Here is a 24,555-nt window from a genome sequence, read left to right on the forward strand (position 1 = left end):
TTTGTTATCATTAACTGAATTTTGAACAGAACAGAAATTTGTTGGAAAGTATATATAAAATTTTTAAAGATCCACTTAATTTGGCACAGCTTAATTTTGTATAAGCTGTAGGAATGTAAATGAAGACATTTTTAAGGGTTGCTTTAAGTAAAATGGCAAAAAAACAAAATACCCTCATGTGGACTCTTGAGTTTCAGAAAAATACTTCACAGCACTTTTTAATTGCTAGTGAATTAAGTATTATCAATTTTTTGTTTATGTTTAAATCTAAACATAGTCTTAAAGAATCAATGCAGAAACATTGGTTTGTGATGATACTCCCACTACTACCTTAATAAGAAATTTTATTTTAGACTAGAAAACCAATATTTGTAGTTGTACAGGTCAAACCTGACTCTTGCTCTAAAATATTCCCAAAGCATTAATGTAGCATCAAGTAGCCGTGAAGTTGGGAACAATGGCTTATTTCAGTTGGACTGTCTTTTTCCTCTTCTTCTTCCTTTCATTTGTCCACTAGGTTGTGTGTGTGTGTGTGTGTGTGTGTGTGTGTGACCATATATATTTATATTGTTCTATGCTACAAAATTAAGTATCAAATTTTTATTTTGTTGGTGATTATTATATGAACAAAGAATGGTCACAACGTAGTACAGATTTTCAAGATTAGCAAAGCATGGTTATTTAGGACATCATCTGGAACTCTGGAACTCAGAAATAGTGTAATTATGGTGAAATTTTGGTTATAATAGTATTTGATCTTTTCTGGTGTGATTTGACTTGTAATTGAAATTTACAAAGAAAATTAAGACTGGATCATATATTCTCTCTTCCCCCTCCAAAATATTTCCTAAATCTTAATCCTTGGTTGTGGATACTTTCATAATCCAAGAAGGATTATAATGGCAGTGATTGGCACTATGCCATACTGTGGGCTCAAAGTGGGGTACAGGAAAAGGTAGGTAAGTTGATTGTATTCACTTGCTGGTGATTTTAAAGTTTTTATTTTTAAAAAATAGTGCTTTGAGTATAGCAGTTTACATTTGCAAAGATAGACTGAGAAAGGTAAGCCCATGTTTTTCTTCATAAGGTCCCATTTTCATATTTTGCCCTACAGGGCACCATTCTGAAAAGTTCTTAGCTGTCTGGTTCCAGTTCCCTTAATGACTGGTTGATAATTCTAATAGGTTAAATTATTTTATGTAAAATTTCTCACAGATATTCTTGGAGTGTTGTCAGAAAATGAGCAAGTGATTTTGCTTTTAAAATTTACTTTTATATCTTTATGTGATTTTGTAAATATTATTAAAGAAGCAGTATTGCTGATCTTATTTTGAGAATTACCAATGAATTAGATAACTTGATCTTGTCTTATCATATGCACAACTAGGTCACTGTACTAGGGAAGGTCTTAGAAGATGGAGTATTTGGGAAATCAACTGTCAGTTCCGAGGAGCATATAGTTAAAGGCTTGCTTTAACTGAAATGGTAGAAATCACCCTAGTAGCGTGGAGTTTAAATTTCAAGAAAATATTTCCATAACATTTTCTCATTGTTGGGAATTTGAGTATGATCAGGCTGCATTAAGAATCATATATAACTAGTGCATATTAAGATATTGGTTGTTGTCCCACGTTTTCCAGCAATAATGGTGGGGATTCCCAGTGTCTTTGGGGAGCTCTCAGTTCCTTTTGAGGACTGGGGGGTAATGTATCTCAAGTATTTCAGTCTCTTGCTTATTTTCATTACAGTAAGAACTGGGCATTGCTGATGTGTATTTGATTATGAGAAAAGAAAGGAAAGTCTGAGATTGTTTTCTGAAGCTTCTTCTAAAATTGGTATAGAGAACAGACCATAGGATACTTCTGTGTTGTAAGGGTTCACTTGAGAGCTAATATTAGAGAGGCCAAATTAAGAGAGATAAAGTGGTACATGGGAAAAAAACTCTGACTTTGGAGTCAGAGGATCTAAGTCCAAAATCTGACCCATTTCCTCCAGTGTGACCTTGAACAGAAGTCACTCAACCTCTTTTAGCTCTCTGCTTCAGTTTCCTCAGCTGTAAAATGAGGAAATTGGTCTAGTTAAGGTCCTTTCTACCACTTAATCTATGGTGCTATTAGTATTTAGAATTTAACATATTTTTGGAGCTTTAAATAGGAAGGAGTCAAATATTTATAAAATGTCTTGCATGTGTCAGGCACTATGCTAAGTGCTTTACAACTATTATCTCATTTGATCCTCTCAACAACTCTGAGGAGGCAGGTGATATTATTATCCTCATTTTACGATTGAGAAACCTGACTGAGATGTAGAGGTTAAATGACTTGTCCAGAGTCACTCTGCTAGTGTCTGAGGTTGAATTTGAACTCATATCTTTCTGACTCCAGGCCTAGCATTCTATCCACTGGACTCCGTGTTTTGTCTGCTGTCAACTGCCTGTATTCCACCTAGCTGCCTTTAAACGTAAAAGAAGATTGTTAAAACAATCTAGTTCTCTATTTCCTAGTATTCTGTTACTATAGAAAACTTGTTTCTTTGCTTTTGTAGCACTTAGATTAAAAGGTAATACAAAACTTAAATGTGAGGCTAACAATAACAAACTACCCAAATATTATAATCACTGTCACACAGAATCTACATAGCATTTGCATATACTTGAACTTTGTATTTTTTTTTCAAGGGCACCTAAGAGGTGCAGTGGATGTAGTGCTGGGCCTAAAGTCAGGAAGACTCATTTTCCTGAGTTCAAATGTGGCCTCAGACACTTAACTAGCTGTGTGACCCTGGGCGAGTCACTTAGCCCTGTTTGCCTCAGTTTCCTCATCTGTGAAGTGAGCTGGAGAAGGAAATGGCAAACCCCTCCAGTGCCTTTGCCAAGAAAACCCCAAATAGGATCACAAAGAGTTGGACATGACTGAACAACAAATATTTTCCCAAAGTTCCATCATATTGTTAGAGCTGTATTTCTTCAGGCAAGGACAGATATTAGCTGACTCAAAGACATAAAATTCCCATGATTCCCTACACAAATACTGGAAACACCTAAATACATAAATTGATAAGATTGTTTTACTACTTTAAAGAGGTTGAACTGTAGTGATACTCCCTGCTATTTGGGAAAATTATAGTCATAGGAGATGATTTCTATACCTACATAAGAAGGCAGTTAACACTTGGACAAAATTTCTAACCCACATTAAAGTTATAATTTATTAATTGTTTTAGACTTATGGTGTGAAGCAGAAAGTATCACCACATTTTGATGGAGATTAGATTTGTGTAAAGATTAAAGAATGCCCAAGGAAAGTCTTATTAATTTGGACCCTACTAGTTTCAAATCTTAGACTTTAATTACAGGAAACTTGCTAATCTGCATTGTTTTAGAGAGAATTGCCTCACTATATACTTCTATATACTAATACTATAGGACCAAAAAAAATGAAATTAGCATTAATTCATTCAGGCTGGGCTCTGGCTTATCTTTTGGAATGTTTGCATAGCGAAGATTTGATAAGCTAATTAAAAGTATAAATAAGATGAGGCAGAGAATGTCTTGCCTAAGAAGGAGAATGAATAGTTTGCTGGGTGTTTTACAATAACTGACATTTAAATAGCAGTTTCATTTTGTAAGACAAACATTATGTGTACATCATGTCACTTGATTATATTACTAGGGGCAACTAGGTGTCAACTAACTGGTGAAGTGGATAGAACACAGCCTGGCGTCAGGAAAATCTGAGTTCAAATTTGGCCTCATACACTAACTGTGTGATCTGAACAAGTCAATTAAACTCTGTTTACTGCAGCTTCCTTATCTGTAAAAAGGGGATAATAATAGCACCTTCCTCCTAGGGTTATTATAAGGATCAAATGAGATAATTGTAAGCACTTAGCACAGTACCTGGCACATAGTGAAGTGATATATAAATATGAGCCATTATGTTTATTTTTATCATTATCACTTTCAATAATAGTTGTTACTGTTATTATTATTTACAATATCATTATTGTTGTTGTTGTTTAGTTCTACAGGTATTATTGGCCTCAACTTAATAATGAGAAAACTGTGCTCACAGTTGTGACTTAATCATGATCAGATCTCTTCTGATTCCAAGTCTAGTAGATGCCATATATCTTTTCACTAATGAAGGATGAATCAGTTTAGGGGTAATTATATCAGCCTGAAACTTTAAAAAAAAAAAAAGGACTAGATTACAGTTTATAGACTGACATAATTTAAATTTGTTTTCATTTTTAATACTCTCTGATAAAACCAAAGGGTAATCTAATATTAACATATAACTCTTGGGGCACTATCTCTTATAGACCTAGGATGATATCTTCTCTACCCCTGGAATGTTTTTAATTTCCTGAGAGCTATGGTGGACATTAATTGAAAGAACCATGCTCTATCACTTCTAAGCCAAAGTAAATCTAATAGTGAGATTATTCTGTTAGTTTGGCCTGAATGTTGAATAGGAAGCTTGCTTGATGAGGATTGGGGATTGGGATAGAGTTCCCTAAAATTACATAAGTCATTGGCCCCTCCTCTATCACCTCTGGAGGTATTTTTAATCCAAAGTTCCCGCTGAGAAGCTGGTCTTAGAATTGGACTCAGTGGCAATAGAGTGGAATAGTCTCCAGTCTTGGTCTCCAGGCTATTTTAAAAGTTCAGACTGGCCTGTAAGTGCTGTCTGTGTATAGGAAGCCCAATGCTTATGGCATAGATGTCTATGTTCCATCACAGAATTATAGTGAAACTTGATATCAAAGTCCATTTGTACATTACAATCTGAATTCACCCCCAGAATTAAAGTGAAGTTGCACTGCTTTGGATTCACTATAGTTTTCTGTATTTAAATGTTAAAAGAGAAACTTAACATCTCAATTGAGGGGAAAGTTTCCAATCTCGTGGTTTGATACCTTTTTTTTTTAACTAAACCCCCTCCCCAAGTATATTGAATTCTCTTGATGTCCTAATAGTATCATGTATGAAAAATTACCAAGCATAGCTTCAGCTGGTCAGATCATGGAAGCATTTTTGAATATTTTAGGCAACTATAAACGTGCCCCGAAGGTATTCAAAAGCCTTTTGAATTAGAAGTACATTAGTTTGGTATGTCATCTAATCCAGTTTCAATTTAAGTTGAGGAAAGTAATTTGTAATAGTAAGGGTTTAACTTTATAGTCTGAGCTTTGACATATCTAATCTTCAGCAACCCTGTGAAGTAAATAGGGAAGCTATTATTATGCCTACTGTGCAGATGAAAAAACTGAGGTGTAGAAAAATTGTTACCTGCCTAATCAGTGTGGGAGCCAAGACTGAAACACAGATAATTTGATTCTTAGCCCCATGTTGCTTCCTCCTCCAGCCTTGGATCACTCAGAGTAGGGCTTTAAGAGATAGAGGTTACAAAAAATAATATGGAAAGTAAGGCTTTAGGAGATAGAGGTCATAATAATAAAGATTTAATGTATAAATATAGTTTTTAAGCGTTTAATATGGTTTTTTTAAAATATATTTGTCTTTCTAAGGTGCTTAGGTACATCCTACCTGAAATAATGGTAATAAAGAGGTGATTTTAATGGCAAGAATACAATATCAATAGGTCTCAGTTTCCTCTTCAGTTACAAACTATAACAAAATACACAATACCTTAATGGTAACAAAATAAATATAAATGTGAGAGATCCTGATGAACTTAATTTACATAGTGGTACAAAGGAAATTTGGTTATTTGCTAGGCAGATTTTTGAACTCTGCCAGTTGGATGAAATGTGGCTTGCCCCATACAGGCCAGCCACAAGGGCACCATCAGTGAGTGCCTGATGGAATAGCAGACCATAGTACCAGAGGCGATTCATGAACCAATAGCATTTTGAAGTTCTTATGTTATCCATTTGGTGTGCATTCACAACTGAAAGGTAATTTCCAGATGTAGATGAATGTGGGCCTCTTGACTTGGTAACCAGAGCCTAGGTATATTGTCTGATTTTGGGAGAATTTGTTTGTCTAGCAAGAACTGTCTGCTCAGAGGTTTGTGCATTCTTTGAATCTGTGGTTATGTTGGCCTGTCGTCAGAGATTCCGTAAGAAGAAGCCAAGCCTAGGACTAATGCTTGAGTACCATACCTGTTATTTGTACCCACTTTAAGCACTGCCAGTATATAGCACCTGTTGGACAAGGCAAGTAATTCTGGTGCACCATAATTTTTACTTTCATGTTTTATGGTTTTTATGGCCCAGATTGTAAAACAAATCTCGGTCTGCATTTTCTACTAGTGCCTCTTGGCATGTGGTCAAATATATCTATTAGGCTATCTTATATTATTAGAAAAGAAGAATTATGAACGTCTGGAATGAATTGTAGGGAAAGAGTACACTGTTGAGGGGCTAGTAATGTTCTCAGAAGTAAATTCTAGGAACGAATTTTCTGCTCTGTACTTTGTTTTATATGAATGTTTTGCTTTTTTTCTTTTAAATCACTTAGCTGAGAAAAAGTATAAATCTTTTTTCCCTGATGATGGGAAAAAAAAAATCTTAAGACTTGGGAATATTGTTAAATAATAATGTTTTTTAGGTTTTTTCATAATGACTATGATTTTTCACAGGTTTAGATTTTTAATGTACTTAATCATTGGATAAAACTTTAAATACCTTAATCTGCAAAATAGATCTAATGCTGGAGGGAACCCTAGAGGGCAAAGACTTTAAAAGTTGACGCAAGGATATTTTCCTCATGTCAGTGTTTACTTGAACTGTGTCTTCAGAATTTCTAGTGAATATAATTTGTTTTAGTGCTTTGCATTTAATAAACAATGAATGCTTATTTTCTGCCCTTTCTTACTTCCAGTGTGGATACTACTTATTCCACCCTCCCAAGATTTGAAGAGGAAATAATTTTTTTTCCTCCACATAATTTTACCCCTTAATGATTTGCCTGCTTGTCCACAACAGTAGGAGTACAGCTTCCTAAAAACTTTACTAAAGCAATAAAGGAGATATGAAGGGCTGATGAAAATGTAAGGAAGAATACTTAATCGGTCGTTTAATATCAGATTTATTCTTAAGTCTTTAGCAGTTGGGCCAAAGACATTATTCTATTCTGATTACCTTTGTCTGAAATTAGACCTCCATTTTCCACTTTACAGTTTACCTTGTGAAACATTTTTCAAGTAGTAAACGTAATATTAAATGTTACTTCTTACTTGGTTTTAAAAGCTTTTTTCTGAAACATTGTTTTGTAATGTTTTATTACTTGTATTAGTGATTTATGAAAAAGGCTTTACTGTGACAGCCAACTAGAAATAGACATGTATAAACTGTTCTTTAAGGTCTCTAGATTCATTTTAAATTGAGGAAGAGAGAATGTAGTAGCTGAAAATTATTTTTAAATGAAACAAAATAGCATATATGACACCGTAGTGACAGATATTGATTTCTTTTTTGTAGTTGATCTTTCAACCATTTAGTATTTTTTCTTCTTAAAAAAATCCTTCAGATTTAGTATACTGTTGCAAAGGACTTTTAGAATTCTGTGCGTTTATCTCTAACAAAGAATTTTAGCTTTAAATGTTTATAGAATATTTGCTTTTCTCACCTGATGCTTTCACTAACAATTACTAATGCTGCTTTAAAAAAGTGATCACTTTGTGATAACCCTGCTGTCATCCAGCATGTGTTATATAAAGCTAAGGCTGTGTGGTATGAAGCTTACAGCTTACGTTCTTTCTACTTCGGATACAAATTGCTATTTTAATTGTCCGTCTTCTACTAGGCTTTATTATAAATGTTATCATTTGATAGGGACCATATTTTAGCTTGGCCCCAGTTTTTACTGAAAGAGTATTAATTAGGGGAAACAAAGGAAATCTTCTGACAGCCCTTGTCAAACCATGAGAAAGCTTGCCTCAGGAAATCAGAATATTTACTCATAGCAGCCCGAGTTGTTACAACTCTTCTTCCTGTGCTTACCATATTCAGAAATGTGCTCTCTCCTTAATTTTATAAAGTAATCCTGATACCATGTTATTTGCCTAAAGGATAAATAAGTAGTACCTGCCAGGCAACAAAGTTCTTTATGTCTGTCAAGCTTAAATACTATTTCTATGAAGTTGTTAGCTAATTACTACTTAGTTTTGGATCCATACCTTTTCAAATTATAAGCTAATGTTTTAGTGCTTGATTAATTAATTCAGCATTGCAGATAAAAGCCAACATTTTACTAATTTAACAGTATGGCAAAATAAGCATTCAGTTCAGTAGTATACCTTTATGAAGCACCTAATGTATGTAAAGCACTGTCCTAGGTGCTTGGGGAGAGATAAAGATGAATCGGTCGTTGTTTCCTAGGAGAGTGGAGAGTATAACGTATGGTAGAAGAGACAGTACTCAAGTAATTATAGTTGCTAACTATAAAGAGAACTTAAGGGCATATGAGAGGTTAGAAAGAAGGGGAGAGGGGAAAGGAAACAAGCATTTATTAAGCACCTGTTATCTGATGGGTACTATGCTAAGCACTTTATAGGTATTATCTGATTTGATTCTCATAATAACCCTGTGAAGGATGTGCTATTATAATTCCCATTTAACAGTTGGAGTAAGTGAGTCTGACAGAAAATTAAGTGATTTACCCAGAGTCACAAAGCTAGTAAGTGTCTGAGACTGGATTTCAAGTCAGATCTTCCTGACTTCCGGCCCAATGCCCTTTCTGATGCACTGAGCTTTCTCCAAAGGCAGGGGGATAATTTCTGATAAAGTGAAATTAGGAAAGGTTTCATTGTTAACTTTGCTGATTCCTTCAGCTGGAATGTTCCTTTTCCTCATTTCTGCCTCTCAGAATCCTCATCTTTATTCAAGGTTCAGTTTGCATATTTTTGCCTCTGGCAGACTTTCCCTCATGCTTCCTTTTTAGTATTTTCTCTCTCTGTCCTCAAATTACCTTTTATATACTTTTTATTACATACTTGTTATTTATTTCCCCTATTCTCCCTAGACTGTAAGCTCCCTGAGTTAGGAATTGTTTCATTTGTATCTTTATATCCCCAGGCCCTAGAACTGTGCTTTGCACAGAGTAAGCATTTAATAAATGTTTATTGAATTGAATCACTAAGCACACACCCCACCTTAATAAGTTGTTATTTTGGGCATGTGACCTTCAGCAAATCTGAATATATTAAGTTTTTTTAAAAAATTAGGTTTAATGAAAAAGTGGATTAGAAGTATTTATGAAATATTACTTTCAAGACTACTTTAGTAAAGTGAACTCATTCATTTGAATTTTAAAATTTATTTTCAAATATTTGATGTGTTGTCCTTGTATTCACATTTGTACTTTTTTTCTTCATTTTTGTAGGTTCTGCCGGAGACTCACATTTGGCCTCAATGTGAAATTAAGGTAGAAAAACACATCTACATGTGTTGCTATTAGGATAAGTATATTCACTGGTCATGCCTGAAGAGGGAAGTTCAGTTCTAGACAGCTGACTGCTAGCAAATATAAATGATTATCCTAGAAGTCAAGCCTCTCTCCTGTTTACTGGAGTGAAAATCCCCTCCAGATACCAACGGAATATCAACTACAGAAAATGCTTCACGTTTTAAGGATGCCAGCCACCTAGATTCATGCACCCTCTCTGTACAGTTGTTGTGGATGGTTTGCCATCTGAAAGCTCCTCAAGCTCTTATCCAGGCCCTGTATCTGTTTCTGAAATGTCTCTGCTTCATGCTTTGGGCCCAGTGCAGACCTGGCTGGGACAAGAGCTAGAGAAGTGTGGCATTGATGCCATGATTTATACTCGGTATGTCCTCAGTCTTCTGCTGCATGATAGCTATGACTACGATCTACAGGAACAGGTATTTACACATTTTAGATATTTCATGCAAGTAAACTGTTATTGTCTCTACATATGTATTTGTTGTTGGGAGGTCACATATGGGACAATGGAAAGGGTACTCAGTTGGGACTGAGTTGGCCTGGGTTCAAGTCCCTGCTCTACAACTTAAAACCTGTGTCACCTGGAGCTTCACCTCCCAAGGTCTCAGTTCTTTCAACTGTAAAATGAGGGGGTGGAGCCAAACACATGCTAAGGTCCTTTTCAGCCTAAATCTGTGATGCTGTGATCTTATGAATTTCTTGTTCTGAAATATTTCCTAATATTTAGGAAAACTCTGTATTCTGACATTCGATTATGGCATATCCGTGATATATTGTGTTAACATGCTAAAGTTAACATTTTAAATAACATGAAGTAACATAAGTTACTTAGTGTTAAACAATACTAACATGTTAAAATAAATGCTTGTTGCTTGAAATTAAGCTTTTAAGTTTTTGTAGAAGGTTCAAGCTAAACTACTTTTAAATCAGTGTGCGTTAAGGATTGGCAAACTCTCAGGTTTGGTTGAGCAATGTACTTTGCCAAACACAGTAATTTCGTTCCCATCTTTTTGTCCACCCTATCCCAGCCTTGAATAATTCCCTATATAAATTGATCCCTTATATTTAAAAATAGGTTCCCCCAACTAGGGTTCATTTATGTGCTGAGCTTAAAATAAAAAAAAAATTACCAATTCCAAAATTTCAGACTTTTTTTCTACCATGAAAGCAGACACATTGGAAGTGAAAGATGCAATTTCTTCTTAGCCAGAAGTGAAACAGAGTTCCAGCAGTGATCTAATATACTCTGAATTACTGCTATAGAACCATTTAAACTAAGATCATATATTTTTATAGAACCCTAGGGAGGGTGGGAAGGCCTAAGAGACTTTGGGGGTTTTATCTGTGGTTTGTGTTTTCTGTTGACAGTAGTACTAGCCTTACCCACCCCCAAATATGAAACTTAAATCTCAAAACAGTGTTACAAAAGTCTTAGTGAAGTTTTAAGCTATTAGTGATTAAAGCACTAAGGCTTGCTATATTTCTAATGTGGCTTCTATACTTTATAATGTGGCTCCAGAGAACAGAACTAGGACCAGTATGTAAAAATTATAGGGGAGAAGATTTTGATGTAATAGAAGGAAGGACTTGTCCCTGTCTTATTTTGCCTTTGTTCCTTGTAAGATATAGACAGTTACTTAGGATGGAAACACAAGGAGAGGTTGTGATTAGGTTATATACTTAGCTAAATACAAGAAAGAATTAGCTAGCAGCATTACCTTCTGAGATAGTAGGGTTTCTCTTTTTTAGATGGGTTTAAGTAGAGAGTGCAAATGACCATCTGTCAAGGATATCTAAAACCCCTGCTAAATCTAAGATTTTGGGTTGTTTTTTTTTTTTAAATATCTGTCCTTAAGACTACATTAACACACTCTTGATGCTTCATTTTGGGATAGGCTTTCGCTGCTTCTTCTCTTAGGGAAAGAATCATAGATTTAGACTCAGAAGGCCTCTATGTATACAGTCCAGGGGTTTTATGGACCAGGGATCCATAGACTTCCAAGGAGTCTTTGAACTTGGATGGGGAAAAAATTACATCCTTATTTTCACTAACCTCTAAATGAAATTTAGCACTTCCTACAGTTAGTTAAGATGAAAGCAGATTATTCTGAGAAGGGCTTCTTTATATGCTTCACCAAACTGCCAGTGATAGGGGGAGATGGGTCCGTGGCACAAAAAAGGTTAACCCCTGATCTAGTTTAACCTCTTCATTTTGTGAATGACAAAATTTAGTCCCAGATAGTTTAGGTAATTAACTGTAGTCACATAAGTAGTGAGAACAAGAATCTCTATTTTATCTGCCTAATTTTGTTGGTGGGAAGTTGGTCTGAAGTTGAAATTTTGGAAGGAGGGATGACATACTTAGTGGATATCTGGAGGCATTATTTTAGGAAAATTTTGTCTAAAGAATGTATGGTTTCAGTACCAAAAAAGTGTGGCTCCAGTACCAAATTTTCTTATTTTTAAGAAAGCTATTTCTAATAGAATCATTTAATAGAAACTTTTTTTTATAGCATTGTATGGTATTCAAAAGCCATAAAAGGAAGTTTTATATCCTAGCTCAAAAAAGAAAAAAATTTAGAACTTATAATCATGATACTTCCATTGTAAATACCCTTTGATTAAGATTCTGAAGGATTGTGATTTGTCACTGTTTCCATCACAGTTTGAAATATTGGATGAATCTATTTGTTGGCTATGTTTCCTCTTGCTTTTGAATGTTTTTATTTTGTACATACATTCCATATTTACTGTATCTTTCACTTGCTTTGTTTGTATGATGTAATCATAATCTTGTCTGATTTTTCCCCTATTTACTAGCCATTCAGTTTTGATTTTGTTTTTGTTTGTTTTTGACTTAAAGAATATGATACATTTTCATAGTACTTAAATATTTTCTCATAGAACATGACAGGTACTTGTAATTAATTATATATTTAACTAGTATCATAATCATATGCCAAATGCTAGCATTTCTCAGTCTTTTTAAGTTTACAGGTATGAACTTAGAACAAAACAAAGTGAGAATTCATTTAACATAGACCATCCATTTACCTATCTATACCTATCTTGCTTTGTGTTTGTATATATGTATGCATGTATACATATGAAAGGAAGGAGATATGTCCTCTCTTTTCTTTGCATGAATATCAACTGTAACATCTTGGGCAAGAACTAGTAAGCGAATGGTAAGGAGATCCAAGATTTGTAGCACACCAAGAGTATTTTCTTAATAGTCCCTCACAAAGCGCCTTGAATGTAGTTGGTACTCAATACTTTTTGGTTAGTTGGTTAACCTAGTATACAAGTCTCATGTATTCCAAGGGAAACAGTGTCTGAAACTCAATAAAAATGTCACCTTGATATTAAAGTGATCCTTTTTCTTTTTTCTTTTAGGATTGTATTTTAACACTGACATATTGTTTTAAACTTTACCTACTAGTTTAGGAGAGAGATGCCTCAGTTAATACTAGTAGGATTCCTTTTCTAGTGTTTAGAATTATTTTATTTCAAAAGAATAAATGAAAGGAAGAGCTATAGTTTCATGAGAGTTTTTGGGTAGAGTATAAATTTTTTTCTCTTTATTTTCCTATCTACTATTTCTTCTGTTGTGGTGTCTACTATTTCTTCTATTGTGGTGCTGCTAGATATTTAAAGAAATTGACTTGATTTATATTGTATTAAAATCTTTTAAGCAAACAGATTTGAGGATTTTTTAAAAAATCTTTGACAAAATTAAAGCTTCTCAGAAGACTTTGGTAAAATATACTAGTGAGTTTTGTGATCTCTGGCATTAAGATCCCTTAGAGGTAGCATTTAATAAGAGTAAGATTTTCCTTATGTTCATATTATACATTGATGATTTAAAGTAGATAAGGAGTGTCTAGCTTATTTAGCAAACTGTAGAATGTTTTTCAGAATAGGAAAAGGGACGTGACAAAACCATATTACCTTATTAAAGTTGTATGACCAAAAGGTATTTACTAATACTCTGTATTATAGAAAGCTATTCTATTGTTTAGACCACTTTTTTTGTTTGCTTCTGACTGAATACAATTTCTCTTATCAGAAGTTCTATAGGTAAGCAGAGTTTCTGATAAATTACAATTTTTAAAATTGCGAATATGTGGCATTCTTTTCTTCCACTTCCTGTCAAAGACCTAAGACTTCATGAATGTGGCATTTGAATTTAGACTTACAATGTTGCTCTGGTCAAAAAGGCTAACCTGAGCAACTTTAAGAAGGTAGGAAATCTAAGCAGAAAACATTAGCAGTTAGCATTAGTGTGTTAGACCTCTATCTTTAGTGACCAATCTTCAACACCTTTCAAAATCCTTTCCTCACTTGTAATATAAAATCATCAGTTGCAAGGCATTCCCTAAGTACAATTTGGATTGGGTTTAGGGTCATCTGCTACTTCTTAACCACAGTCTCATGAGAGTTCTCCATACAGAAATACCCTACATAAAGTTTCCCCAATCAAAGTAGCCTCACAATATTGCTGTTAATGCATTGTAACAAAACTCCATCTTTAACTGGGATAGTAGCAAACCTTTTCTTTGGCAGAGAACTGTTAGTTCAGCCAGTCAGAAAGTGGTTGCTCAACAGAACTCAGTGTACATATGATAGGCAAAGATCAAGAGAGCAAAGAAGATGGGGACAGAAGATGAGAAGTTGCAGGATTGTGATAAGTAAGAGTTGAGACTCAGCAGAATAATCGCTGAAACTCATCTTCCCATCCTTTACCCAAGAAAGATGAAAGACATATGTGGAAATAGCTCCTACTAACCAAGTCTCACCAAACACAGAAGGAATTACTAGGGTTTCTGTGATGAGGAAAGAGGCACATTAGGGAGGGACGATTGAGGGGTGAGAGAATCAGAATTGCTGTTAGAAAGATGGTACAGTTTCTACTCTTTGTACCTAATATAATCTTTTCTAGTCTTGAGTTTGAGCCCTTAGGGAATATACATATAAATCCTTTTTATAAAATTGTTGCTATGGAACTAATGTTTCCTGCATTACTGTTTTGGGGAACATTGTTGGGAGTAAATCTATGGTTTATTTCCATTAGCTTGGCATATTACTACCCAGAAAACATCTGCAATTTCATTCTTTCAAATGATTTATAAAAATTCTAATTAAGACCAATCCCAGCCATTTACTTTTATATTGAAAGAAATGCGTAGTTATCCCTGGGTCTTAGTTTGTGTCTCTAAATCAGTTGCCTAACAGTAAGAAAATAAAGATGCTGTAACTTATTCTTTGGTTAAAACAGCAACAACAAGCCCTACACAAACCAGAGTTGCAGAATTCCAAACAGCTGTTTGAAAGGGAAACTGGCCTAGTTCACCTTTTAGAACTTTACCTACCACTACCTTATTCCAAGTCTTTAAAGTGATCCCTGATGAAGACTTGTATGAACTAATGCAAAGTGAAGAAAAGAAGGAAAACAATATGTACGATCACAATAATGTAAATTTTAAAAAACAACAACAGTGAAAAGCATTTGAACTCATGATTAAATGCAATAACTAAAATTGATTCCAGAGGACGTACTGAAACATGTCTCCCTTTTCTCAGGTTGGAGTGTGGAGAGAAAGGTCAGGAAAGGGTCAGGTATATGAATGGCTGTGTGTATGTGTGTGTGTGTGTGTGTGTGTGTGTGTGTGTGTGTGTGTGTGTGGTGTGTGTGTAGAGGAATGAATAAAACTTCAGGAATAAATGAATTTTCCCTGCTGCTAAAAGGAAGATTGAGATTTGGAATGCTAACTTGTGAACATTTGGTGTTGAGAAGCCAAGTGAAAAAAGAATTATAGCCTTTTTATGAGGAGTGAACATGACCTGGTGATGTTAAAGGCAATGGTAGAATTCTTAGTAGGTAGGGGGAATGGATTATGAAATAGAGGAACAAAATTTGAGAACCACTAATCAGACTAAAGTTTCCCTTCTTGAAGAAATTGGCCTTTTCCCAGCATCTGTGTCTGATCCCAGCCTCTTAATATTCTTTCCCTTCAGCCAGTCTCAATATGTATTTATTGCTTCTTTCCAGATTAGTATGTCTCTCTCTGTCACCAAAAAAGCCATGTTCCCCAATTCTGTCCCATTTTAGCACAAGCACCATCCAACAAAGATGGAGAAAGGCTGCTAATTGACTATACATGGTTTTTAAAAAATACAGTTAGTTCTCCTAAAATACAGCTCTCTAAATTGTGAATGAATGATGATTTCTGGTGACTGTTATCCCCTCCCTTATGAGAGCAGGCTAAAATATTACTCCGCAGAGATGAACACAGAATAGGAAAAAAAAAAAAGAGAAACTATTTTTGAAGTTTATAAAATTATTGAGAGTATGTATAGGATGAACATGAATAAAGATGCCTTAAAGTTTGAAAGAACTAAATCTAGAACAAATAAATGGAATACTTTGTGTAGTCAATAGTAAATAGAGTTTGTTATCCTGAGAAGTATTAGATTTCATTTCCTTAGTGGATCAGTGATATCACTGATGGAGTTCTATTCTTAAACAATGAGTATCATAATTTACCCACATCTTTCCATCCTACTTGTTATCTATGTCCTCCAGTAAATCTGTAACATGTTTTGTACCTTAATGTTGCTTAAAGTTATCCAACTAGCATTATAGTGAGGGTTGTCTATCTCATATTCTTTACTCATATAATCGGTCCACCTCCTTTTCCCGTTCTACCTCTCATAAATCTTGTCTTTTTTCTTCTTTTTTAATTTCTTTTTTGTTTCTTGCACATAGTTTGTTGCTTGATAGTGTTACAGCTTATTTTTACCTACCATATATCTCTCTGTTGCCTTTTGGGTTACATGTGATTTGGGTCTTTGGAAATTGTGGTGTACTATCATTAGCAGTCATAAAGCATCACTAGAAAAATATTGGTATGAAAATATGGTTTTGTTTCAGAGAAAAGTTTGAATTCATTGAGAAAATTTTAGAAAAAAATTCTAGAAATTCATTCTGCCAAGTCACTCAATAAACAAGCCCTACTGTGTGCCACACCCTGAGCTAAGCACTTAGGGTTACAAAGAAAGGAAAAAAAAACCCACCACAGTCTAATGGAGACAACATGAAAACAACTTTGTACAAACAAGATCAGTACAGAAAAATTAAAGATAATCTTAAAGGGAAGGCACTAGAATTGGGGGGGGAGGATGTGTCGGGAAAAGGTGGGATTTTAGCTGGGACTTGAAGGAAGCCAGAGAAGCCAGGAGGCAGAGATGAGGAAGGACAAGTGCCAACCTGTGAAAATGCCCAGAGTCGGGATATTGGAGTGTCTTATGGAAAGAACAGCAAGGAGACCAATGTCACTGATTGAAGAGTGTTGGGGGAGAGGAGTAGGTTATGATGGGCTTTGAATGACAAACAGAAGATTCTGTATTTGGCCCTAGAAGGTGGCTAAGTGGCACAGTGGATGGAGTGCAGGGACTGGAATCAGAAAGACCTGAGTTCAAAACTGGCTCCGATACTTACTAGCTGTATGACCCTGGACAAGTCACTTAACCCTATTTGCCTTGATTTCCTCATCTGTAAAATGAGCTGGAGAAGAAAATATCCAGTATCTTTGTCAAGAAAACCCCAAATGGGGTCATGAAGAGTTGGACATGACTGAAACAATCGAACGACAACAACAGAGGGTGAGAGGGAGCAGTGGAGCTTATTGAGTTGGGGGGAAGGGTGACATGGTCAAACCTGTGCCTTAGGAAGATCATTTTGACAGCTGAGTGAAGGATGGATTGGAGTGAGGAAAGACTTGAGGAAAGCACAGGATTATTTAGAAAGTTGTGGAGGCCTTGAAAGCTAGGCAAAGGCGTTTGAGATTGATTGGGTAGGCTCCTGAAGTAGAATGGCATGAAGAGATCTGTGCCTAAGGAAGAACAGCCCATCCAGTAGTGATGTACACAATGGACCTTGTGTTGGTCCTGTTGCATAGGAATCTAGTGGTGAACATTGTTTGGAACTGCACTAGGTTATAAAATCCAAGTTTCTTAGCAATCACCTTACCCAGTTTCCTCAAGGGAGTTTTTGGGAAATATTCATAAGAAAGCCCAACTTCTGCATCTTTGATTCAGAGATTTCAAGAGCTGGCATAAGCAAATTTGAAGTTTGGATTAGGATGCAAAATTTATCGGTAGTATGTGCTTGTAATTAGTGTTTTATTCTCATCTAGGCAGAGGGGTCATGACTCTTTGACTTAAAACTTAGTGTCAGGTAACTCGTTTTGAACACCAAGTGATTTGTTCAGTGAAACAACCTCTCATTGACTGTCACGAGTGCCAAGTCAGGAGACTTGGTCCTGTCAGTCTTGCTGTGTGACAAGAAAGAAACTTACCACCCAGTTTTCCCAGCAGTAGCACCTACCTCTAATTTGTACAAGGGTAGTTTTTAAGGACAGATGTGACAATACTTATGAAATTGCCTGGAACTCTTGAAAAAAAGTCATGTATAAATAGCCACAGTACTATTTTTGTGTGTGTTTAATTTAAGACAATTTAAGGGAGCCAAGAGGTTGGAATGTGTCCTTTACTCCCTTTCAAAAACTTTTTGTTAAAGTTTCCTCAACCTAAAACATGTTCAAATCATTTCAGTTAGAATTCTTGAAGCAAACCCAGCAAGGACTTTCCCTCAAGTTCTTAGTGATAATCTTGAGTACATGAGAGTCTTGGATTTGCTCCTTTGGAAATATCCTCACTGATAGCATTTAAATTTATCCATTTGCCTTAGAATGTTTCTGAGTACATACAAAATGTTGGCAATTTTTTCTAAATTCCTCTGGTAAACTGTAGTCCTGAATTTTGCGATTTGTAGCAACACTTGATTTAGATTATTCCAAAAAAACCAAGGTGCTTGTCCTTTAAAGGCACATATGAAGAACTTTCTAAATTAGAATTTAATGACAGAAATATGTGTGCCCACTTAAGTCAGACTTCATGGATATTTCATGTACATGTGTGTTCTTTTGTAGACATTTGGATAAATCTTTACCAAAGCAAATCTTTGTAAGTCAAAAGAGTCTGACATCATGTTCACTGTTCCATCCACAGTCCTTCATCACTGTAGGTTGGTGCTTCTTCATATTTCTTCAGAACCAAGCTTCGTATTATGTTTTGCAGCATTCCATTTTGATTGTTTTGTTGTTGTTCTTTCCATTTACATCATCATTGTGGTCATTATACTTCACTTTGCATCAGTTCATATAAGTTTTCTCACACTTTTCTGTTTTTATCATATTCATCATTTCTTTTTATTTTTTAGTCTTATCTATTTTTAGTTTTCAACATTCACTTCCACAGGATTTTGAGTTCCAGATTTTCTCCCCATCTTGTCTCTCCCCCCACCCCAAGATGGCCTGCATTCTGAATACCCCTTCCTTTAATCTGCCTTCCCTTCTATCCGCCCCCCCCTTCTCTTATCCCTTTCCCCTTCTATTTTCCTGTAGGGCAAGATAGATTTCTATACCCCATTGCCTGTATCTTATTTCCCAGTTGCATGTAAAAACAGTTTTTAACATTTGTTTTTAAAACTTGGGGTTCCAAATTTTCTCCCTTCCTCCCTCCCCACCCACCCCCATTGAGAAGGCAAGCAACTCGATACAGGTTATACATGTGTAGTCATGCAAAACACTTCCATAGTAGTCATGTTGTGAAAAACTAGCTATATTTCCCTTCATCCTATTCTGCCTCCCATTTATTCTATTCTGTCTTTTGACCCTGTCCCTCCTTAGAAATGTTCACTTCTGATTACCCCCTTCCCCAATCTGCCCTCCCCTCTGTCATCTTCCTGCTCTCTTATCCCCTTCTCCCCTTTTTTCCTGTAGGGTAAGATAGATTTCTATACCCAATTGAGTGTGTATGTTATTCCCTCCTTAAGCCAATTCCAATGAGAATAAGATTCACTCATTCCCTCTCAGCTTCCCCCACTTCCCCTCCACTGTACAAGTTTTTTCTTGTCTATTTTATGTGAGATAATTACCCCATTCTACCTCTCCCTTTCTCCTCCCACTATAATCCTCTCTCACCCCTTAATTTTATTCTCCAGATATCACCCTTTCATTTTCAACTCACCCTGTCCCTGTCTGTCTGTCTGTCATTTTCAACTCACCCTGTCCCCTGTCTGTCTATCTATCTATACATACATACATACTATAATTTTTTCCCTCCAACTACCCTAATACTGACAAAGGTCTCATGAGTTACAGATATTATCTTTCCATGCAGGAATATAAACAGTTTAACCTTAATAAGTCCCTTATAATTTCTTTCTTGTTTACCTCTTCATGTTTCTCTTGAGTCTTGTATTTGAAAGTCAGAATTTTCTATTCAGCTCTGGGCTTTTCATCAAGAATGCTTGAAAGTCCTCTGTTTCACTGGATGTCCATTTTTTTCCCCTGAAGGATTATACTCAGTTTTGCTGGGTAGGTGATTCTTGGTTGTAATCCTATCTCCTTTGACCTCTGGAATAATATATTCCAAGCCCTCCAGTTCCTTAATGTAGAAGTTGCTAAATCTTGTGTTATCCTGATTGTGTTTCCACAATACTTCAATTGTTTCTTTCTGGTTGCTTGCAGTATTTTCTCCTTGACCTGGGAACTCTGAAATTTGGTTATAATATTCCTAGGAGTTTTTCTTTGGGGATCTCTTTCAGGAGGCAATAGTTGGATTGTCTTTCAATTTCTATTTTGCCCTCTGGTTTTAGAATATCAGGGAAGTTTTCCTTGATAATTTCTTGAAAGATGATGTCTAGGCTCTTTTTTTGATTGTGGCTTTCAGATAGTCCAGCAATTTTTAAATTATCTCTCCTGGATCTAATTTCCAGGTCAGTTGTTTTTCCAGTGAGATAGTTCACATTGTTTTCTATTTTTTAGGTTTTGTTTTACAATGTCTTGATTTCTCATAAAGTCACTAGTTTCCATTTCCTCCATTCTAATTTTTAAGGAAGTATTTTCTTCAGTGAGGTTTTGGACTTCCTTTTCCATTTGGCCAGTTCTGCTTTGGAAGGCATTCTTCTCCTCATTGGCTTTTTGGGCCTCTTTTGCTATTTGGGTTAGGCTATTTTTTAGGGGTGTTATTTTCTTCAGTATTTTTTTGGGTCTCCTTTAGCAAGCTGATAACTTGCTTTTCATAATTTTCTTGCATCACTCTCATTTCTCTTCCCAGTTTTTCCTCTACTTCTCTTCTCAAAATTCTTTTTGAGTTCTTCCATGGCCTGGGATTGATTCATATTTTTCTTGGAGGCTTTGGGTGTAGGAGTTTTGATTTTGTTGTATTCTTCTGCTTGTATGTTTTGAGCATTGTCACCAATGTAAAATTCTATGGTCTGACTTTTTTTTTTGGTTAAGTTTGCTCGTGATGCCAGCAAATTACTTGAGTTATAAATCCTTTGTTAAAGTAGGGATCTGCTTCCTGTGTGGAGAATGTACTGTCTCAAGCTTCAGGGGTTTTGTGCAGCTATTTTCAGAGATACTTCTAGGGACCTGTAAATTTTCAGTTCTTCCAAGGTGGTATGATCAAGGGCGAGGTGTTTACTCCTTTCCTGGCCTGTGCTCTGGTCTTTGAGTGACCATGAGCACTCTTTTCTACCTTGGAACTGTGAGCAGGATTGTCTCTGTACTACTACAAGCTCCACCACTCCAGTGCTCCTCCTTACCCCAGGACTGCCACCCAGAACTGCAACCCAGATCCAAACACGGGCAAAGCAAGAGAATCCTCCCTCAGCACCAGCAAAGAGATCCCTGCAATCCCCCTCTGTCTATGGGCTAAGCTTCAGAAACAGCTGTCTCCCCAGGGCTGTGCCCAGACTGAGGCTGGAACCCAGCTTCTCTCTCACCTCAGTCACAGACTTTTCCTACTGACCTTCTAAATTGTCTTTGGCATTTGTGGGTTGAGAAGTCTGGAAACCACCACAGCTGCCCATGATTCAGTACTCTGAGGCCTGGTCTTTGCCTGCATGCCCACGCGGAACTGTGCTCCTACCTGGAACTGTGCTCCTCTCCCACCCCAGCTCAATAGACCTTTCTAATCAACCATCCAGGTTTTCTTGGCCTGGAAATTTGTTTCACTCTGTCTTTATGTTGGTTCTACGGCTCTAGAATTTGTTTAGAGCCATTTTTTACAGGTATTTGGAGGAGTTTCAGGGAGAGCTCAAGCAAATCACTACTTTTACTCTGCCATCTTATCTTGGCTTTGCCCATATTTTATCATTTCTTACAGCACAACAATATTCTACATTCATTCACTACCATACCTTGTTTAACCATTGACCAGTCAGTGGCCCTCTGCTTTGTTGCCAGTTCTTTTTGCTACTCCAAAATGTGCTACTCAATATATTTTGGTGTGTATGGGGCCTTTTTTTTTTGTCATTGACCTTTTTTGGATATATGTCTAGCAACAACTGAAGGTTTCTGTTATTGCCTAGTGAATTAAGATTAAATCCTGGTCACAGCATTCAAAATCTATCACAGATTTGCTCCAGCCTACCTCTCTAGCCTTTTCTGGTACACTAGCCATACTAAGCTAATGTCTATTCCCCTTTCTTGTCTTATCTTCTCCTGTGCCTGTATCTTTGATAACACTAGCCCCTTTACCTGGAATAGCCTATTTTTCTCCTCACTTCCTAATCTTCTCCTATATCCCTTCTCCACACTTTCTCTTAAATGATTTCCTCAAGTTCCAACTTAGGTGCCACTTCCTCCCTGACAGTTCCTACCCTCCAGATGAAAATCATCTCTAGCCCACCCAAGATTTTTCATAGAACTTTGCCTGAACTCATCCTTTGTTATTTCTCACCCTTGCATTTTTCCACTGTCCAATTTCAGGGTCCTTTAGCTTTAAAAGTTTTATATCCCCAGAGCAAGAAGGGCACCCAGGTTCACCATCTTACTGTCATCTTTCGATGCCTCATTCTCACTCCACATTCAATTAGTTGCCAGATTTTGTCATTTCTGTCTCCCTTTGTCTTTCTCAACACAACCACTACTGTACTTCTCTTCCTCATCACTGTTTATCTGTACTATTGAAATAGCTTCCTATTTAGTCTCTATACCCCAAATTTTTCCCCATTCCAGTCCATCTTTCAGGTAGTTTGCACAAGTGATGGGTGTGACCATGTCCTACTACTACTCAGTAAAATCCTGTGGCTCTCATTTACCTTTAGAATCATATATAAACTCTTTTGTTTGGCATTTGAAGCTCTTCCCGGTGGAGAGAGAAAAAATAAGGAATTCTCCTTAAGTAGAGCTCTTTGTAAAAATATTTTTTTATTTGGTATTTTATTTTTTCCCCAGTTACATTAAGGAGAGCTCTTTCAATGGAGGTTACTTGCTTGAAATATGAAAAATATTGACTTGATTTAGTCTGCAGCTAAACTAGTGTGAGTGAGGATGTAAATTTTTGGAGATAATATTTTATTTTATTTTTGGGTGGGGATTATTTGAGAGATACTTTTAAAAAGATTTTCCTTCAAATGTTAACTGTGCCTGCAAAAAGTTAACTTTTTTTTCCTTCTCACTCCAGCTCCCATTTTCCTATCTGTTGAGTCACTTTCCTTCACTGGGTCTCAGTTTCCTCATCTGTAGGTGAGAGTAGATAAACTGCACAGATCCTTCGAGTTCCAAGATCCTCACTAAGATTATAAGAACAATTCATTTGAACTTGCAGCCTCAACAAATAGGCACAGGAAAAGTACTTACCAATAGATCCAATAATTCATTTGAACATTGAAAAGGAATTAACAGTGTGAAACTTTTGGTCATAGCTCCACCTTGGTACTTCATTCATACTTATATTCTACCTTTAGGCATCTGACTTTGGAAACACTTATTTTACTAGAGTCACCTTGACTATGTCTAGTTCTGAGAACTTTACATGGCACCCAGGAAGATCTAGGCTGAAAACTAAAGAAGGGTATAAGTAGGAAAGAAATATTGTAAAAGCATATTGTCTCTTTCTTATGCTTTTTTCTCTTTTAAGAATATCCCTGTAAATCACAAAGTCATCAAAGTTGCAAAATTTCTGAAACAAAAATTCAAATATTCTTTGTGGAAGAAAATTGAATAGCAAATTTTAATTGCTTTCAAAATCAGTGAATAAATTTTAATAAATATAATCGGAGACATTCCAGCAAAGTAAAATGCATCTAAATGCCAGAGTTAAAGGAAACTTGGCAGACAGGTAGACCTAAATGAGACAAAATGAAAACTTAACCTTTTACTTTCTACTACATTTTAGGTTTCATGAGAATTTGGACTTGTAGGGAAAAACTTGTTTTGGTAGAGAATTTCTCTTAGCCTTGTGATAGAGTGGATTATAGGACACATATGCCTAAAATTATAGTATATTAGAGTCCTGAGAAAACTTCATTGACTTACATTTACAGAATTTCTCTACATTTTACATGCCTGTAATTCAAATCTCAATTATAGTATGTAGAACATGAATTTATTAGAGCATATAGAAATAAATAAGTGAACTTCCAAGAGATTGCAGAAGAGAAGCTTGAAACTGTCAGATGCTAGTCCCATTACCTTCAGATAGAACATTAACTTTCTGTATGATTTACCTTTTCTCATATTAGTTTCTCGTTAAGGGATCACCTCTGTTTCTCCCACAATTGTAAATAACAAATAACAAGCTTCAAGATTGTTTGACATTTTTTGTTGTTGTTGTTGTTTTGGTGAGGCAATCAGGGTTAAGTGACTTGCCCAGTTTCACACAGCTAGTGTCAAGTGTCTGAGGTCAGATTTGAACTCGTCTTCCTGACTCCAGGGCTGGAGCTCTATCTACTGTGCCACCTAGCTGCCCCCTCAAGATTGTTTTAAATGACCCTCAAGGGAAGCAAAAGTGTACCATTGATATATATAGTCACTTAACCTCTAATTAGAAAATAGAAATAACATCCACCCAGAAAATTAGTGATTTTTAAGGTATAAATTAGATAATATCTGTTAAAATTTCCTCACCCCTATGGTGTAGTAGAAGAAGCCCCCAGTTTGGAGTAAACAGATGTAGGTTTGACTCCCTGCCTTCATTAGCTGTGTGGCCTGCGCCAGGCCCTTACCTCCTCTGAGCCCCAGTGTTGTCATCTCTAAAATGGAATT

The 24,555-nt window shown here is 36.0% G+C and overlaps 1 protein-coding gene across 7 annotated transcripts in view; it reads left to right on the plus strand.

Annotated features, from left to right (window-relative positions):
- The window catches only part of KIAA0232 (KIAA0232 ortholog), a 111,563-nt gene that overhangs the window by 27,012 nt on the left and 59,996 nt on the right, over positions 1-24,555 (plus strand). For 3 of the 7 annotated variants that reach the window (XM_020992107.2, XM_020992104.2, XM_020992106.2), the window contains one exon: positions 9,353-9,852. The exons of 2 other annotated variants lie outside the window; for them this stretch is intronic. In XM_020992107.2, the coding sequence (XP_020847766.1) occupies positions 9,622-9,852 (231 nt within the window). In that variant the 5' untranslated portion in view covers positions 9,353-9,621. The remainder of the gene's footprint in view (positions 1-9,352; positions 9,853-24,555) is intronic. 2 more of the 7 variants (XM_020992109.2, XM_020992112.2) reach the window with 1 other exon arrangement.

The sequence above is a fragment of the Phascolarctos cinereus genome, unplaced genomic scaffold (assembly GCF_003287225.1).
Source record: "Phascolarctos cinereus isolate Bilbo 61053 unplaced genomic scaffold, phaCin_HiC Scaffold_9;HRSCAF=440, whole genome shotgun sequence".
NCBI lineage: Eukaryota > Metazoa > Chordata > Mammalia > Diprotodontia > Phascolarctidae > Phascolarctos > Phascolarctos cinereus.